This window comes from Scyliorhinus torazame, chromosome 11 (assembly GCF_047496885.1).
Source record: "Scyliorhinus torazame isolate Kashiwa2021f chromosome 11, sScyTor2.1, whole genome shotgun sequence".
NCBI classification, from domain to species: Eukaryota; Metazoa; Chordata; class Chondrichthyes; order Carcharhiniformes; family Scyliorhinidae; genus Scyliorhinus; species Scyliorhinus torazame.
Window position 1 is genome coordinate 206,870,177 of NC_092717.1, and position 18,585 is coordinate 206,888,761.

At 46.4% G+C, this 18,585-nt stretch overlaps 1 protein-coding gene across 2 annotated transcripts in view; it reads right to left on the reverse strand.

Moving 5' to 3' along the window:
• col22a1 (collagen, type XXII, alpha 1) overlaps positions 1-18,585 on the reverse strand; it is a 481,125-nt gene that overhangs the window by 120,244 nt on the left and 342,296 nt on the right. For both annotated transcript variants that reach the window (XM_072468265.1, XM_072468266.1), the window contains 2 exons: positions 14,731-14,784; positions 2,798-2,851 (listed from right to left, as the gene is read on the reverse strand). In XM_072468265.1, the coding sequence (XP_072324366.1) occupies positions 2,798-2,851; positions 14,731-14,784 (108 nt within the window). The remainder of the gene's footprint in view (positions 1-2,797; positions 2,852-14,730; positions 14,785-18,585) is intronic.

Sequence of the window (18,585 nt, forward strand, 5' to 3'; positions counted from 1 at the left end):
CCTGCCAAAAAGGGTCAAGAAGGCAGATATAATACAGCAGATATAATACTAGCTCGATATGTAAACTTATCAGTGACACAGTATCCAATTAAAAATAAAATAATTGGAAATGTAGCAAAAACGGAGAGAAATGGAGATGGCGAATGAAGCACAGGAAAAAGAAAGAGAATTTGAACTTTGGAAACTAGCAGAGGCAAAGGCAGAAGCTGAGAAAGTTTAGGGGAAGAAGAAATACCCCCTCGTCAAAGGTTTAGTAGGAATATGTTTAAATATATGCAAGCCTTGCCAAGATTCGATGAGAATCATGTCGAAACATATCTCTTGAGAAAGTAGCTAAACAATTGTATTAGCCAAAAACCATGTGGGTGGTGTTGATTTAAACAAAGTTGGTAAATAGAGCTAGTGATGTATTTGCCTCACTATCAGAGGAGGAATCTGGGGATTATGATGTGGTGAAGAAAGCCATATTAAGTGCCGACGAACTAGTGTGCCAGAAGTTTAGAATTCTAAGAAAAGAACCAGGTCAGACCTATCTAGAATTCAAAAGAATCAAACAATCCAACTTTGATAGGTGGACAAGGGCACTTATACTAAACCGAACGTGTGAAGAGTTTTGGGATATAATCATTTTAGAGAATTTAAAGATTCACTTTCCGCAGTAGTCAGGACTCACATGGAAGAGCAGAGAGTTAAAATGGTCAGGAGGGACAGATGAAGGACTAAAGCTGCATCACCATTTCACAGAGAGCATTGTCCATGGTGGAATACGGAATCTGGAGGCTGAAGAGCTGGTACAAATGTAACCAGAATAGTCAGCCAATTTTCACCATTCAGTGACTGGTGATATGGTGAGATATGGGAAAAGATTACAATGGACTATATTCAGGGGATGTTCGTTTGTTTAAAAATGATTAAAAAAAATATACAGTATTAAATGTAAACTATTCCTAATCTTAAGAAATTCTTAGAATTGAGAAGGGCTCAGAAAATGAAGCCATTTGTGGAAATTGGTGGTCCATTTTGTTTAGGAATGAAGATGTCATGTTAGGGAGATGTTCGGAACTTGGGATTCAGAAATGTGGTCCAAGATGTAGCAGGCAATTTAGGATTGAACAGACTGAGGGACACAACTGCTAGCAGCAGAGTCAGAGGCTGACAGTACGAGTTACCTTGTCCCATTCAGACTTAACCTCGTTAGTGAGAATTCACAGGATGCCCATTTCAGCCAGGATGACCCACTCAAGATCCATTGTGATTCGAGAAAATCTTGTTTGACCAGCCATTATCCCATCACAGAACCTGATGACCTATTTGTCTGTCATTGGAATGTTAGTTGCATGTGAAGTTATAACTCTGTTCTTTTGTAGAAACACGAGTGAAAATCAGACAGCCAAGGTAAAAATAACGGATTGAAGTCTGGCCACCTCAAGGGAGAACTGTGCTTGAGGGGATGGGAGGAGCTTGGAGAGAGAGAGAAAAAATGCTTATGGAACAGTTACAGACAGAAGACTGCAAATCGACCAGAGAGGTCATGAAAGTTGCCACCGAGGCAGGCTTTGGAAAATTGCTTTGTAAATGCAAGTATTGCCTTTGTCTGTCTGTGTAAGTGGTATGCGAGTGGCATGGTTTTGAAAGTGATGTTTGATGGGAACTAGTGTGTTAAGGACAAGAAACTGCATGTACTCTGTTGATTTTAGAGCTGAAGTATAAGTTTAAATATTGTTTTCTTTTCTTTTGTTTTAATAAAGATTGTTTATAAAATAACCAAGCCCTATTTCTTATATTATCACTCCTGGAATGAATCGTTCTTTCTGCTCCGTCTTAAAATTTAAAAAAAGTTCTGACATCTGGTCCAGTCTTTTAGTCACTGTTGAGAGTTGGTCAGGTGTCCATAATACACTCCATCCATCACTTCATTCACTCCCTCAAAGAACAAAGAAAAGTACAGCACAGGAATAGGCTCTTCGGCCCTCCAAGCCTACACCAGCTGTGCTGCTCGTCTAACCTAAAACCTTCTACACTTACGGTGTCTATATCCTTCTATTCCCATCCTATTCATGTATTTGTCAAGACACCCCTTTAATGTCACTATCGTACCCCGCTTTCATTCTTGGACCTGCTTCCACCACATCCTCCAGCAGCAAATTCCAGGCACCCACTACCCTCTATTTAAAGAGCTTCCCTCGCACATCTCCTATAAACTTTGCCCTTGCACCTTAAACCTATGTCCCCTAGTAATTGACTCTTACACCCTTGGAAAAAGCTTCCTCCGCCAACACAGTGGCAGTAGTGTGTACCATACATGATGCATTTCACAACTCGCAAAGACCACTTTGACAGAATTTCTAAACCTGTGGCCTCAAATACTGAGAGAAATAAGGGCAGCAAATGCGTGGAAACCTCTTGCACGTTCCCCTCCAAGTCACAGGCCTTGGAACCATATTACTATTCCTTTGCGATCACTTAATCAAAAACTTGGAACTCTTTCTTTAATAGGGCTGTGGGTGTCCCAACACCACACAGACTGCAGCAGTTTAAAAAAGTGACTCACTACCATCTTCTCAAAGCCAGTTAGCGATGGGCAACTATTGCTGGACTTGCAAACATCGTGGGTCGGAATTCTGCAATCCGAGTTCACCCCATCACTGCTGCCAGCGAGAACGGGGAATCTGGCGCTCAGCTACTCCATTCATTGCAGCGGGACAGGAGAATCCCAGCCGTGGCGATGTCGGAGAATTCAGGCCCATACCACAAAAAAAAAAATTTCTCACACATCCTTGAGGCAAATGAATGTTACCTTTGGGCCTGAATGTCCTTCTGGTCCACTTGCACCTGGTATTCCATGGGAACCCTAAAAAAAATAATTTCACGTGTTATAGAGATGCAAAAGCACAATGACTGATAAGCTACACAAACATCTGCCGTGCTCCAACTATTTCTGATGTCGCACCATGCTCTATGACCCGTGGCCGTTTCCTTAAATTTCCCAGTAAAATAAAACAAGGGCACATATTTGGGTTGATCAACAACACAGAATTAATGGAAACATATGTATTGTTGAAGAGACCAGCCAAAATCTTGAACTATCAGCAAGTTAATGTGAACAAAGGAGCTGTTTAAAACACAGGCTGTGAGCAACATTACACATGGTCCTTGGTGGGTCAGTAAACTTGCCCACTGGATATCTGAGCCATACAGGCCTAGAAGGCCTATCCTTATACGAGCTTAAACTGGATAAAGTGCACCACAACTACCCCAGTATATTCGAAACAGGATAGTCTGCCAGAATTCCTGCTCCTGTTTATTTTCTCGCTGCACCTGCTGGAAGTGCAGCTGCATGACGTCGGGGTAAAACAGCATCCTACGGACAACCTGCCTGTTTATGTCACCATCAAAGCTTGCCCGTGAATAGCAACGATCTGGATGAGTATCCACGATCGAAAATCAGCCATGGTCTCAGTGAATAGGCCAGAGGAGCTAAATGGCTTACTCCAATCCTTATGTTCCCATATAAGTGAGTTAATGAGACAGAATACAAAGGAAAGGAGAAGAAGAAAGCAAACAGGGCAGGAACATCTTCTCTGCTCACTGTAGTGATACTGTAAGCACAGCTGGAAGATGCCTCTGAAAGAAAAAAAATGACTTGTGTTTACAATTTCACAAGGCTAGGTTGTCCTTTACAGCCAATTGAGTATTATTTGAAAAATAGAAAGTAGGACACATGTCAACCAATTTGCGGATGGTAAGCTCGCATGATCTGCAATGTGATCCAACTAATCTGTTTTTAGCGATTTTGGTTGAGGGATAAATGTTGGTCAAGGTGGCAGGTTGCATTCCCCTACTCTTCATGTAAGCAGTATGAGATATTTTCTGTTGAGTTATGTAATTTGGAATAGCACAAGCTGCCACTTGATGCAGTTTTGAGTAAAAGCTGCTCCAGACTTTGAAGTGCGTTCAATGTGTTTTATTGAACAATTAGCACAGTTCTCAATGAGTTTGACTCTCTGCTAATCTAAATGTAGTAACTCAGTCTAACTGAACCAGCTTTGCTGGGGTGTGATGCTGAGGATACACCCTGTCTCATTCTGTAGATGTTGGTCTGTGGAAAGAGGTGGGGTGTGATAGCCTCATCCCTTTTATAGTGAGATACCACCCCTGAGTGTCCTGATTGCTCATTAGTCGTGTCCTATTCTATATGTTCATTAGCTGCATGTTTGCATATCATGACATCTCCCCTTTGTTTTCCTGTTTTGTTGGCGTATGTGAATGTATTTACATGTGAATGAGTCTAACGTGACTGACAGAGGACAACAGAACAGAGCAAACAAAACAAACGTTCACAAGTCCAGTCTTTGAGGCTTGCGGCTGATCCTGGTCGACCGCTGGAGTGGTGGTGGAGGGGACGACGGCGCCTTGACAGGTGGGATGGAAGCACGACTGGTGGCCTTGTGGTGCGAAGCTTCAGGAGGTGGCAATTCAACATATGGAAATGGAGGAGAAAGTGGTTGCCGGTAGGCAACTTTGCGCAATGCCCGTCAATTCTTTTGCACGATGGAGCCATCAGCTATACGTATAACATAAGAGCGGGGCGCGGCCTGTCGAACAGCAACAGCCGGGGCAGACCACCCACCGTCCAGCATCTTGATCCTGACAGTGTCTGCCGGGGATAGCATGGCCAGATCGCTGGCATGGGCATCATAGCCCTGCTTTTGATGGTCTCTGAGCTGCTGCATCTTCTGCAGCACCGGGAGGCAATCCAGGTTGGGCAGGTGTATGGCTGGAAGCATCGTCCGCAGGTCCCTGTTCATCAGAAGTTGAGCCGGCGACACGCCAGTGGACAATGGAGTCGCCCTGTACGCGAGCAGTGCAAGGTGTATGTCGGAAGCAGAGTCCGCGGCCTTGCAGATGAGCTGTTTCATAATGTAATGTGCACCCCTTTCTCGACTTTTCCATTGGACTGCGGATAGTGCGGACTGGAGGTGACATGCCGGAAATTATATGGCAAACGTGGACCATTCTCGACTGGTAAAGCACGGGCCATTGTCCAAAGCACGAGCTTCAGCACCTCAGGGTAATTCGAGAAATAGTCGATGATCAATACGTAGTTGCGACCATTCATATGAAAGAGGTTGGTGCCAACCTTGGACCATGGAGAGGTCACTATGTCATGCTGTTGGAGCGTCTCCTTGCTCTGCGCTGGCTGGAACCGCAGACAGGTAGCACAGTTCAGGACCATGGTCGTGATGTCCTGGCTGATGCCGGGCAAGTGGACAGCTTGCCGGGCTCTGCGTCTGCACTTCTCGACGCCCAGGTGTCCCTCATGAATCTGGCACAGCACCAAGCTCTGGAGACTGAGCGGAATGACAATACTGTCCAGCTTGAGGAGGATTCCATCAATCACCGTCAGGTCATCCTTCACATTGTAAAATTGTGGGCACTGCCCTTTCTGCCAGCCATTGGTGAGGTTGTGGATGGCGCGCTGCAAGAGGGGGTCTTTGGCTGTCTCAGCACAGATGAGAACTATCTTCTCATCTGTCGCCAGGAGAGTGCTAGCACACAGCTGCACCTGCGATTCGATGTGCTGGATGATCTCCAGCGGTTCACTGGGCGAGGTGACTGAGCGGGACAAGGCATCAGCGATGATGAGCTCCTTGCCAGGTGTGTACACCAAGTTGAAGTCATACCTCCGAAGTTTAAGCAGGATTCTCTGCAACCGAGGCGTCATGTCGTTCAGGTCCTTGTGAATGATGTGGACCAGAGGCCTATGATCCGTCACAACAGTAAATGTCGGCAGACCGTAGACATAATCATGAAATTTGAGGATGCCGGTGAGAAGACCCAAGCACTCCTTCTCAATCTGGGCATATCTGGTTTCAGTGGGCGTCATCACCCTTGATGCGTAGGCTACTGGTGCCCAGGATGATGTGTCATCTCATTGAAGCAACACCGTACCGATGCCATATTGACTCGCATCTGTGGATATCTTTGTCTCCCGGTCCGGATCGAAGAATGCCAGGACTGGTGCAGTGGTGAGCTTGGCTTTCAGCTCCAGCCACTCTGCCTGGTGTGCTGCCTACCACTCAAAGGCAGTTGACTTTTTCCACCAGGTTTCGGAGGGCCGTGATGTGTGTGGCCTGTTTGGAATGAACTTGCCCAGAAAATTGACCATACCCAAGAAGCACAGCACGGCCTTCATCGCCTCGATGGCCTTGATTTTGTCAGTGTCCACGCACACACCATGCTGTGAGATCTGGTCACCTAGGAACTTGAGTGTCGATGTGCCAAAACAACATTTGGACCTGTTTAACTTTAGGCCGTTGGCATGTACATGGCGGAATACCTTGTGGAGACGGGACACATGCTCTTCAGCGGTCGTGGACCATATGATGATGTTGTCCACGTACACATGAACCCATTCAATGCCTTCCATCATCTGCTCCATGATGCGATGGAATATCTCCGATGCCGAGATGATGCCAAATGGCATGCGATTGTAGCAGTATCTGCCAAAAGGCGTGTTGAAGGTGCAGAGCCTTCTGCTGGACTCTTCCAGCTGGATTTGCCAAAATCCCTGTGATGCATCCAATTTGGTGAAGAAGCGAGCGTGTGCCATCTCACTCGTGAGTTCCTCCCACTTTGGGATGGGGTAGTGTTCCCGCATGATATTCTTATTGAGATCCTTGGATCAATGCAGGTGCGCAGGTCCCCCGTAGGCTTCTTTACGCACACCATCGAACTGACCCAGTCAGTCGGTTCGGTGACCTTGGATATGATGCCTTTTTGCTGAAGATCTTTGAGCTGTGCCTTCAGGTGCTCTTTCAGTGGAGCAGGGACATGTTGTGATGCGTGGACCACTGGCTTAGCATCAGGTCTTAGCAGAATCTTGTATCGATATGGCAGTGTGCCCATCCCGTTGAACACATCTGGATGCTGGGCGAGGATGTCTTCGATGCCGGCCTGAATATCCACATGGGAGGATGTTGTGGTGTAAACCCTTTGAATGAGGTTCAGCTGCTTGCAGGCGTGCGCACCTAGTAGGGTTGCCGTGTCCAGCTTAACAATTTCAAAGCGTAACCGTGCTTGTGTGTGTCGGTTGGATACGTGCAGATGGCAGGATTCCAGTGCCATGATGGCATTCCCGTTGTAATCCAGAAGCTTGCAGGCAGCTGGAAGGACCGTGGGGGCTTCTTAATGCGACTGAAGTCTGCCTGTGATAGGAGGTTGGCAGAGGCACCTGTGTCCAGCTTGAACTGGATGGGGCAGTGGTTGACCTTCATCACTGCTTGCCATTCGTCCTCGGAATCCACAGCTAGGATTGACTGGACTTGCGATGAGTCTGGTGTGGCATATTCACACACGTTGTAATAATGCCCACACTGTAGGCATTGTCCAGGCATTCATCATCTGGATTGTTGCACTGCCGGGATCAGAATCCTGTAGGCATTGTTGCACACTCCAGATGCGCCATGGTCGGAATTGGGAGCGCTGGCCCCTGACTGGTGGTGCAGATCTGCACAGGGCTGCATAGTGGCCTGGCTTCCCGCAGTTTAAACAGTGTCTGCCTCTTGCAGGGCAGTGTTTCTTTAAATGGGCGGTGCCACAGTTCGAACACAGCATGACGTCGGCATTCTGACGCCCCGTGCATCGTTGCACATGCGCAGTGTGGTTCTCAGACGTCTGCACCTGTGCAGTGCGGGTTTTGGCCGCTTCGTTATCCCGTTTGCATCGCGCATGCGTCAGGCCCCAGGAAGAGCGCACAAAATAGCCGCTTTCATCAATGTTGAGGCGCTGCATCCGGGAGATGGCCTGCACACTCTCCGCCTCGTGGAAGGCAAGTTTATCATTTTCTGCCGTTTTGTACTGGGAATAGCGATTTTCAGCGTGCTCATGCACTGTGCATGTTTCAATCGCGACTGGCAAGGTCATATGCTTGATCTTCAATAACTGCTGTCTCAGAGGATCAGAGTGAACTCCAAAAATGATTTGGTCTCTGATCATGGAGTCAGTGATATCATCGAAGTTGCAGGATTGCGCGAGCAGTCTAAGGTTAGTTAAATATGAGTTGAAGGGTTCGTCTTTATCTTGCAATCGCTGCTTGAATATGTAGCGCTCGAAGATTTTTGTCTTGTCCTGGTCTTTGGTGAAGTGAAAGGAGTTGAATATTTCCAAGGCGTGATCACCCGCTGTGGTGAGGAAAAGAGCTATCTTCCGTGCATCAGACGCACCATTGAGATCTGGTGCTTTGATGTAAAGCTGAAATTTCTGCTTGAATGTCCACCAGTTGGCACTGAGATTGCCGGAGGTCCTGAGCTGGTGAGGAGCCGGAATCTTTTCCATTGTGCCGGTATACATTCGCTGGTCGTCACGGATCTTGCTGAGTTGAACTAACTAGATTGAACAGATTCCTGGTAGCATGTTGTGTTATGTAATTTGGAATAACACAAGCTGCCACTTGATGCAGTTTTGAGTAAAGGATTCTCCAGACTTTGAAGTGAGTTCAATGTGTTTTATTAAACTATTAGCACAGTTCTCAATGAGTTTGACTCTCTGCCAATCTAAATGTAGTAACTCAGTCTAACTGAACCAGCCTTGCACTGAGCCACGTGCTGGGGTGTGATGCTGAGGATACACCCTGTCTCACTCTGTAGATGTTGGTCTGTGGAAAGAGGCGGGGTGTGAGTGCCTCATCCCTTTTATAGTGAGATACCACCCCTGAGTGTCCTGACTGCTCATTGGTCGTGTCCTATTCTATGTGTTCATTAGCTGCATGTTTGCATATCATGACATTTTGCATCCACCTCGGAAAGTAAATATTGCCTCTGTTTAGTTTTTGAAGCCTAACCAGTCTGATTGACACCCCTGGCTTTCCATAGTCATGTGACTGTACCACGAGGCTGCCTCCGGAGGCAGGCATTTTAAGGCCAGTTCAATAAAGCCTCTCACACAGACAGGAACACTGATGAAGACTGAGGGCCTTAGACAAGAAGCTGTCTCAAATTAACAGATAATATTTTTTCCAGAAGTCAAAAATTTCCTCAGTATTACGTTAAATGCCAACATAGATTATGCAGTCATGCCACTGGAGTGGGACTTCAACTCATGAGCGTTTGACTCTGAGGCATTAGGATTCAAGGATGAATCCTCAACCTTTGTTAATAACAAGTTAAATACAGTGGGAAAAGTTCTTTTAAAAATTCTTTCATAGGAAATGGGTGTCTGGCAAGGCCAGCATTAACTGCCTACCCCTAATTGACCTTGGAGCTGAGTGACTTCAGAGGGCAGGTAAGTGTCAACGCAGGCGGGTGGATCTGGAGTTGGAAGGTTGACATGAGGTAAGGTTGGCAGATTTCCTTCTCCAAAGGGCATTAGTGAGCGAGGTGGGTTTTTACGACAGTCAATGATGAGTTCATGGTCACCATTACTGAGACCAGCTTTATATTACAGATATTATTAATTGAATTTGAAATTTGGCCAGCTGGTAAGGTGGGATTTGAACAGATGTTCCCAGAGTGTTAACCTCATGGGCCTCTGGAGTATTGGTCCAGTGACAATACCACTACCATGTCCCTGATTTCCTCTGATCGCAGTGTTTAGCAGCATCGTAAACATAGTGGGAGATTTGGTCTGTTGGATACTTCGAGCAAAATCTTTGAAAATGATTGTGTTAATGATTTGAGTGGAAGGAGTGATGAAAGGAAATCCAACATCACTCCCCTCCCCACCCCTGCCCCAATGCTTCCAGTCATGCGAACCGGAGATCGCTGAAAATGAATGTTACTGTCAACATTTTACAGGCTTTACAATTCATTTAGAGTCACAATAAGGCATATAAGGTGACATTGGAAGAGGTACTTGACCTAAATTTTGCACATGGGTAAGTAAACCCTGTGCATCAGGTCCAATATTGGTCTGGAAATTGGTTCACCCCAAATTCATGTGCAGTGTCTAGAAAGGCCAGTGGCAGGTCCACAGAAAGTTGCCCCACGGTCTCATTTATCACGAGAGAGCTACAGGAGCCAGTCGGGACCCTAAACGCTTGGTTGTGATGCTCACTGAGGGCAGCAGGCAACACCAGAGAGGGAGGCAACACCAGGGAGGGAGGTGGATGGTACGTTAGGTTTTTTCTCGAGGCGTCAGGATATGTAGGGGCGTACTACATGGCAGCAATAGTTTTAATGTGAAGTCAAGAGGACTTCTCTTGCTACAGCCTGGTCAGTCTAACTTTCTGCACTTAATTTGTTTAGTGAACCTTTAAGGACGTTTGATGTAGCCTCTGGGTCTGTGAAATAACTAACTTGCAGTGCTCAGTGACAATCCAATTTGGTTTGAACCAGGGAATATCGCCACCATCTGTCCTATTTGCATTGTCCAATTGAACTTCTGAGCCATTGACTTTGAGCCTATCATCTCAGGACATATTGAGAGGAATGGTTCAGTGCTGCCCCTGTGTGGTGAATAGAAATACACACAGCTAACTTCCGAACAGGTTCTCAAGTATTACATTTAAATACCACTATCACCGAGGAATGCGAAGGAGGGAGGGGGTGAAGGTAAAATTGCTGGATTGGGCACAAAAGATACCACAAAACTTTTTTTTAAAAGACAATATTTACATTGGAGACCAATCAACTTAATGAAACATCAATCTGATAATAAATTCTCCCTTCACTTTGACAGATAACGCGTTCAGCAAAGTGTTGATCACATCTAGGTTGGCGTTGTCTCGTATTTTGATTTGCAGATCCAGTTGCAAATGTTACATCTGAACTTACTGTAGGAAGGTTGGTTGAATTGACTGGCTTCACGGCATGCCTGTTCGTTCTTCCGGGACCTGACAAAAGCAACGCAGATGCTGCCGGACTTTCCTTTTGTCTTCCCTGCCACTTGCACCAGTAATACGTCTCCCAATACCTTCCTCATCAAAAAGCTTGGTCCAGTTTTGCAATCTGAACGAGCATCGATCCTAGTCCAGTTGAGGCAACAACGGTGGCACAAACTGGCAGTACGGTGGCACAGTGGTTAGTACTGCTGCCTCAAAGCACCAGGGACCCAGGTTCAATTCCGGCCTTGGGGGAGTGTGCACATTCTCCCCGTTTCTGCATGGGTTTCCTCCGGGTGCTCTGGTTTCCTCCCACAGTCCAAAGATGTGCAGGTTAGGTGGATTGGCCATGCTAAATTGCCCTTAGTGACCAAAAGGGTAGGTGGGGTTACTGGGTTATGAGAATGCGATGAGGGCCTGCCCCTATGTAGAGTGTCTTTCAGAGGGTCCATGCAGATTCGATGGGCAGAATGGCCTCCTTCTACACTGTCCGGATTCTAAAATCTGAACAACAAGCGTGATTCTGAAGGGAGGTAACTGCATCTTTTTCGGAAAATAAACTTGACAGCTTTTTAAAGGCAAAAATAGATTTCAGAGAACCCTTTCCGGCAATATATGGAGGGAGAAACACTTGCATTGGAAGTTCCCGCTTCTCTTTATTTCTCTTTTAACCAGTGGTGGATGAAATTCAGCAGGTTGACCAAGCATTGAAGAGAGGGTGGATTCTCTCACCAGGTTTCTCCGCTTTGTAGCTAATAATGGGTACAATTCCAGGACCGCCCCTCATGGAATCGCTACAGTGCAGAAGGAGGCCATTGGGCCCATCGTGTCTGCACCAACCCTCTGAAAGAGCACATAACATAGGCCCACTCTCCCACCCAATCCCCATAATCCTACGTATCTTTGGGCACCGAGAGACAATTTATCATGGCCAATCCACCTAACCTGCACATCTTTGGACTGTGAGAGGAAACCGGAGCACCCGGAGGAAACCCGCGCAGGCACGGGGAGACCGTACAAACTCCACACAGTCAGTCGCCGAGGCTGTAATTGAACCCGGCTCCCTGGTGCTATCAGGCAGCAGTGCTAACCACTGTGCCACCATGCCATCACTAAGTATTCTGGTACCCCTCCCATCTTACCACAGTTCATGTGCGAGCGATAGTGAATGTTACAAGATCATTTGCCCATTGGTTGGGTGGTGGGTTGATTTTGTCCTGCTTTAATCGTCCATAAAACAAGTACTTTCCAGCAGAGGACTTGGGTAACAGTAAACAGTGAGAATGCCAGTTCATCTTCAGGGTTCCTGCGATCAATTTTAATGCTCTTATTTTGATCCTGTCTGAGATCAATTAACATACCATAAACCAGAGGTCAAAGCATTGACATTTGCACAGCTCTCTTTCACAGTTCAGAGCTCATTTTCACAGTGAAACAGACAGACATTCTCTGCAACCGTCAAATATTTTCTGAAGGAGGCTGTTTTTTTTAGCTCTTGAACAATGTGTCCACCATCTAATCCCTGGCCAAATGGCCTTGTAACATTGAACAATGTGGCTAATTTCAGGGTCAGCACTTTTTAAAAAATTAATTTGCGTGATGTGGATGTCGCTGGTTAGGCCAGCTTTTATTGCCCATCCCTTGTTGCCCTTCAGAAGGTGGTGGTGAGTTGCCTTCTTGAACCACTGCAGTCCTGAGGTGTAGGTACACCCACTGTGCTGTTAGATAGGTGGTTCTAGGATTTTGACCCAGCGACAGTGAAGGAACGGCGATATATTTCCAAGTCAGGGTGGTGAGTGACTTGGACGAGAACCTCCAGGTGGTGGGGTTCCCAGTTTTCTGCTGCTCTTGTCCTTCTAGATGGCAGTGGTTGTGAGTTTGGAATGTGCTGCCCAACCTTAGTGAGTTACTACAGTGCATCTTGTAGATGGTACACACGGCTGACATTTTTCGTCAGTTGTGGGAGGGTTTGAATGTTTGTGGAAGGAGTAGCAATCAAGCAAGCTACTTTGTCAAATTTCTTGAGATTTGTTGGAGCTGCACTCATCCAGGCAAGTGGAGAGTATTGCATTACACTCCTGACTTGTAACTTGTAGATGGCTTTGGGAGGTCAGGAGATGGGTTACTCGCCATAGGACTCCTTGCCTCTCACCTTCCCTGGTAGCCACAGTATCAATATGGCTAATCCAGTTCAGTTTCTGATCAATGGTAACCCCAGGATGTTGATTGTGGGGCATTCAGTGATGGTAGTGCCATTGAATGTCAAGGTGCTGGGTTAGATGCTCTCTTGTAGGAGATTGTCATTGCCTGGAACTTGTGTGGCGCGAATGTAACTTGCCGCTTGTCAGCCCAAGCCTGGATATTGTCCAGGTCTTGCTGCATTCAGACATGAGCTGCTTCATTATCTGTGGAGTCGCAAATGGTGCTGAACATTGTGCAGTCATCTGTGAACATCCCCACTTCTGGCGTCATGATTGATGAAGCAGCTGAAGATGGTTGGCCGAGGACACTATGCTGATGAACTCCTGCAGTGATGTCCTGGAGCTGAGATGATTGACCTCCAACCACCACAAATAGGTATGACTTCAACCAGCAGAGTGTTTTCCCCATGATTCTGATTGACTCCAGTTTAGCTAGGGCTCCTTAATGCCATACTCAGTCAAATGCTGCTTTGATGTCAAGGGCAGTCACTCTTGCCTCACCTCTGACATTCAGCTCTTCTGTTCATGTTTGAGCCAAGGTCAGGAGCTGAGTGATCCTGGCAGAACCCAAACTGAACATCAGTGAGCAGGTTATTACTGAGCAAGTGCTGCTTGATAGCATTGTTGATTACCCTGCACTTGTCTGGAGGTGTCCCCTTGTCAACAGGCTTCCCCTCCACCATGATGGCCTGGCAACTGTGGCCATTTTTATAATTTTAGAATAATTCAGAAAGTGCTTCCATTTTGAGGCACCCTCATGCTCTCCTGCCTGCCTCAGCAGCACCCATCCTTCCTAGTCAGGCTGCTGGCTAGGCCTCACTGCAGGCCTGCACTGCAAATCCTTGGAATGCATACCCATGGCAGGGCTCCAAGAAACATCACAACCATTATCCCGCTTTCGCTATTTCCCGGATAAGGAGAAAAACTCAGCCCGAGGGATCAAGACTTTCCTGATCTGAATGGATCAGTGTTGTGGACGCTAGTGCATTTCCTCACTGAACCACTGGGGGGCATGTTCCAGACTTTGGCTGTAATTTTGCAGCCCTGCACCCCCCTCCCCCCATGGCCGGTTTCTCATGGCGGAAATGGCTTCTGATCCCACCAAGGTCTATGCCATTTTTGCATGCCTCGCTCAACCTGCCACCAGGGAATCCTGCAGGGGAGGGTCGCCTCTTGAGTGTTACCTTGAAGGAATGCCTTTATATCATAAAAGAAAAGAAAGACTTATATTTATATGGCTTCTTTCATGACAGAAGATTCCAAAGTGCTATGCAGCCAATGACATACTTTTTAAGTGTTGTCACTGTTGTAATGTTGAATGTGAATGTTAAAGTACTGTGTCAAAGTGACTTTGTTGCCACTTTTCATGAGGAGGATCCACTGTTCTAATGCACAGCAAGCTCCCACAAACACCAATGTGATAAGGAAAAGACAACAACCTGAATCCTCCGAAACCCAGAGTAGTGAAATTTGGACTTACATCTGTGATATGATTGGGACCCTACAGAAGTCCTGGAACATGCACATGTACAGTAATTGCCCGGGAAGCATAAAGTCTTGAAGAGTCTAATGTGTCGTTAGCAGCTGCTTTAATCATTGGTCATTTTTATCACTGTCCTTGTATTCATCCTCCTCATGAAAAGCGGCAACAAAGTCACTTTGACACAATACTTTAAGTAAAGGACTTTAGTTCGGTGGGCTCAAACTTACAGGTTCTCCTGGTTCTCCTGCATCTCCTTTCTCTCCTTTCGCTCCATCCAAATCCTAAAGATAATAAAGGGAAAGAAAAGAAGTAGCTATTGATCATTACGCTCTCCAGGATTCTATTCATGTAATTTCATTTGTATGTGTTTAAAATGGAAATGTCACTATTGGGGAGGTTTTCTTAAAACATTTGGAGCTAGAATTTCCACCTCGGGAGGATTGATGGCAGCCCTTTAGAATGAGTATTTGCTGCATTTCTTTGGGTTTTCTACTGTTCTAATAATGTGACTGCTAAAAATCAGCACATGCCCTCCATTGCTACCCTACCCTTTGGAACCTTCAGGTGATAACCACTGATTATCTCTCCCCCTCTCTTTGTGAAACATAAAGGAGTTGGGTATCCTGTCATTCTTCAAGTTTCAACAAATACAGAGAGTGCCTGCGGGCTATCTGATACTGTGCATGTTACAGTGGATTGTAGCTTTGTCCACAACCCATACCGTGAGAGAAACTGTATTCAAAATCCATTTTAAAGACATTGGGGTAAAATTCCACCGCCCAAGCCGCATGTTTCTCTTTGTTGCTGGCAGGGATTCTCCATCCCACCGCTGACCAATGGGTTCTACCATTGTAGTCAGCCCACATCCCTGGGAAACTCATGGGCGGGGGTGTGCTGCCGGCAGTATGGAGAATCCTACCAGCAGAGAATTCACTGTGAATTAAAAACAGCGGGCAGGATTCCGGGGGGCGCGATTCACGCTCCGACGTTCCGACGCCAGTCCGCCGATTCTCCAGCAACCGGAGAATCGGCGTCATTGGTGCCGGCGGCCGAGTTAGGCCGAGTCCCGCCGCCGCCGTTCTCATATGGTCCTACCCGGTGGGACCTCAGCGTTCATGTTGTGGGGGGCAGCCTGGTGGGGAGGAGGGGGGATCTGACCCCGGGGGCCTACAGTGGTCCACAGTGGCCTGGCCCGTGATCAGGGCCTACCGATCGGTGGGCAGGCTTATCCTGGTGGGGACCTATGTTCATCCGCGCCGGGCCCCTGAAACTCTCCGACATGTTGCTTCGGGGCCGGCGCGGAGAAGGCAACCCGTGCCGGCCGTAACACACATGCGCAGACCTGCAGACCCCGGATTGGCAGCTGAAGCAGTGTTAGGCTCTCCAGTGCCGTGGTGGCCCCCTGTGTGGTGCAGGATCGCTGATCCTAGGGACCAGATGACGCCGGCGTAAAATGCTCCGGCGTTTACGATGGCATCAACACTGAGCCCCAGGATCAGAGAATCCCGCCGAGCTTCTTGAGTGATTTGTTGAGCACCTGGACAAAGTCAACCGACTGTCCAATCTGTAGACTGGTAGCACGTTCTAACTTGCTCACGGGTAGCCCTATTTAGTTGACAACTGGTCATCTAAACTTCCAACATTGATCAGAGTTAGGTAGTCTGTCTGGTTGTTTGTATAGCAAAAGACAATGATGCCCTCTTTGCACAACTAAATGTTTTGTACTTTCTGCACCACTCAGATACTGTTTTTCGACAGTCTGGTGAAGCATAGCTTATTGCTTCTGACATCTGCAAATCCTGTGCCAGGTGTAACTATATTCTTTCCAAACATGCGACCTGTTTATGATCTTCTACTGAAGTTATATTCATGATCATTACTTGTAGTGATAGATGATACTTCTTTCTCTGACTCCAGGGCTCTGGACTACTGTTCTGTTTTTCTATTCCTGTGACCTTTTTCTTCTAATCATTATATAATCTTGTCCACTTCTTCACATTCTTGAGTGTCTGCACCAACCCTCCGTAAGAGCCTTCTCCCTCGGCCCACTCCTCCACCCTACTCCTGCAACCGAACCTGCACGCCTTTTGACACAAAGGGGCAAATTAGTCTCGCCAATCCACCTAACCTGCACATCTGTGGGAGGAAACCGGAGCATCCAAAGGAAACCCACACGGACATGGGGAGAATGTGCAAACTCAAAACAGACAGTAACTCAAGGCCGGAATTGAATCTGGGTCCCTGACACTGTGAGGTAGCAGTGATAACCACTGTGCCAGCATGTCAGCTCTGTTATCAAATGGCAGGTCAGACTTGAGGGGTTGATGGCTTACTCCTGTTCTGAAAGTGTAAGCCCATATCTTTGTATGTTTGTATGTCATTTGGATGGATGAGATGATTTGGGCTAGATGTCCTTTGTTGTCCTTATTTATCTTGTGGACAGAGGTTGGAATCATGGCTGGAGTTCTGTTTATTTTCTTGCTAATGGAGGTTAACTGAGTATGATTTGCAGGGTGAAACTGCCAGGACAGGTGTGCATAACGGGCTCATAATGAATAAGTGACCTATTTTATACTGCATATGATTTTCAAGAGTATGTTCCCTTAGCTTCAATCTTAACCTGTCTACTTCCATAGAAATTAAAAATGAAATGAATGAAATGAAAATGAAATGAAATGAAAATCGCTTATTGTCACAAGTAGGCTTCAAATGAAGTTACTGTGAAAAGCCCCTAGTCGCCACATTCCGGTGCCTGTTCGGGGAGGCTGTTACGGGAATTGAACCATGCTGCTGGCCTGCCTTGGTCTGCTTTAAAAGCCAGCGATTTAGCCCTGTGCTAAATACCATATCTTGGTGTTTTATGAGTTTTTTGAGATATTGAAATATAGGTTTGTCAGGTGTTAGATATTGATCATAAATTCTGAGAGTGGAGCACAGAAATTGTGAGTGGGGGGGAGGGGGTGAAGCCTGAAAAGTGTGGGAGGGGGAGATCAGGGTTGCCACTCAAATCAACAGAATCCTCATAATTGCTGATTAAACCATTCAGTCTTTATCTTCTGGCCTCTTAAAAAATTGTGTTGCACAGAGACACCTGAAGGCTCCAATGCTTCTCACTGATAGTGGAGACCTATGTTGTTCAATCATTCCACTTGATTGCTCATGAATTTTTAAATTTCTACCCTGTGATGTTACTGATAAATAGAATCTAATTACACATGTTCTATGAACTAACTGCAGTGAATAAAATGATGTGCCCAGGCAGGTTGAAGTCTTCCACTTATTCTACTGAATTGAAAAGATCTTGAGCATTTTATCTGGGTTGCAATTATTGAATTGTTCCCCCAAACATGAATTTATTGTCACTGTATCCATATGGTGCAAATGTTAAAACAGTCAGTGAAATCAGTGTTATTGCTTGCGTAGTGTTATTAATAACTGATGGGATATGTTCTTATAAAATTAAGAATATTGCATGTGCCTTGGTCCAGTCCAAGGCCGGCTCCACAGTTTGATGCTGTCTCCCTACATCCTTTGTCAGGCTGTGGTGGGAAGTCCTCATGCCCGCTGATGGACGAGTCCTCCAAACCAAAACAAAAATCAGCCTGGGTGGAGGTCGAAGTGGAAATTAATGGAAGTCAGCAACTGTGGGGTCATCCAGAGAACTTGGCTGCAGTGCTGGAAAAGGCACTGGCTCTGGGTCACTGTCCATGTGGAGTTTGCACATTCTCACCATATTTGCATGGGTTTCGCCCGCACAACTCAAATATGTGTCGGGTAGGTGGATTGGCCACGCTAAATTTCCCCTTAATTGGAAAAAATTAATTGGGTACTCTAAATATAAAAAAAGGAGAATAAAGAGAATTGGAACTGGTTAAATTTAAAGATATTGGGCGCAATTCAGCGGACAAAAATTGAAATCCTCTTTTGGGTACGTTTGGCGGGGTGATTCCAGGCTGCTGCAGTGCCAAGAATCACTCCGCTATTCAACTGCACTTTTCAGGGGGGTTTTTTGGCCTTGGGGAATTTCTCCCCGCTGAGGCCGCACTTAGAGAGATTTCCTGCTGGCGAGCTGGTCGACAGGA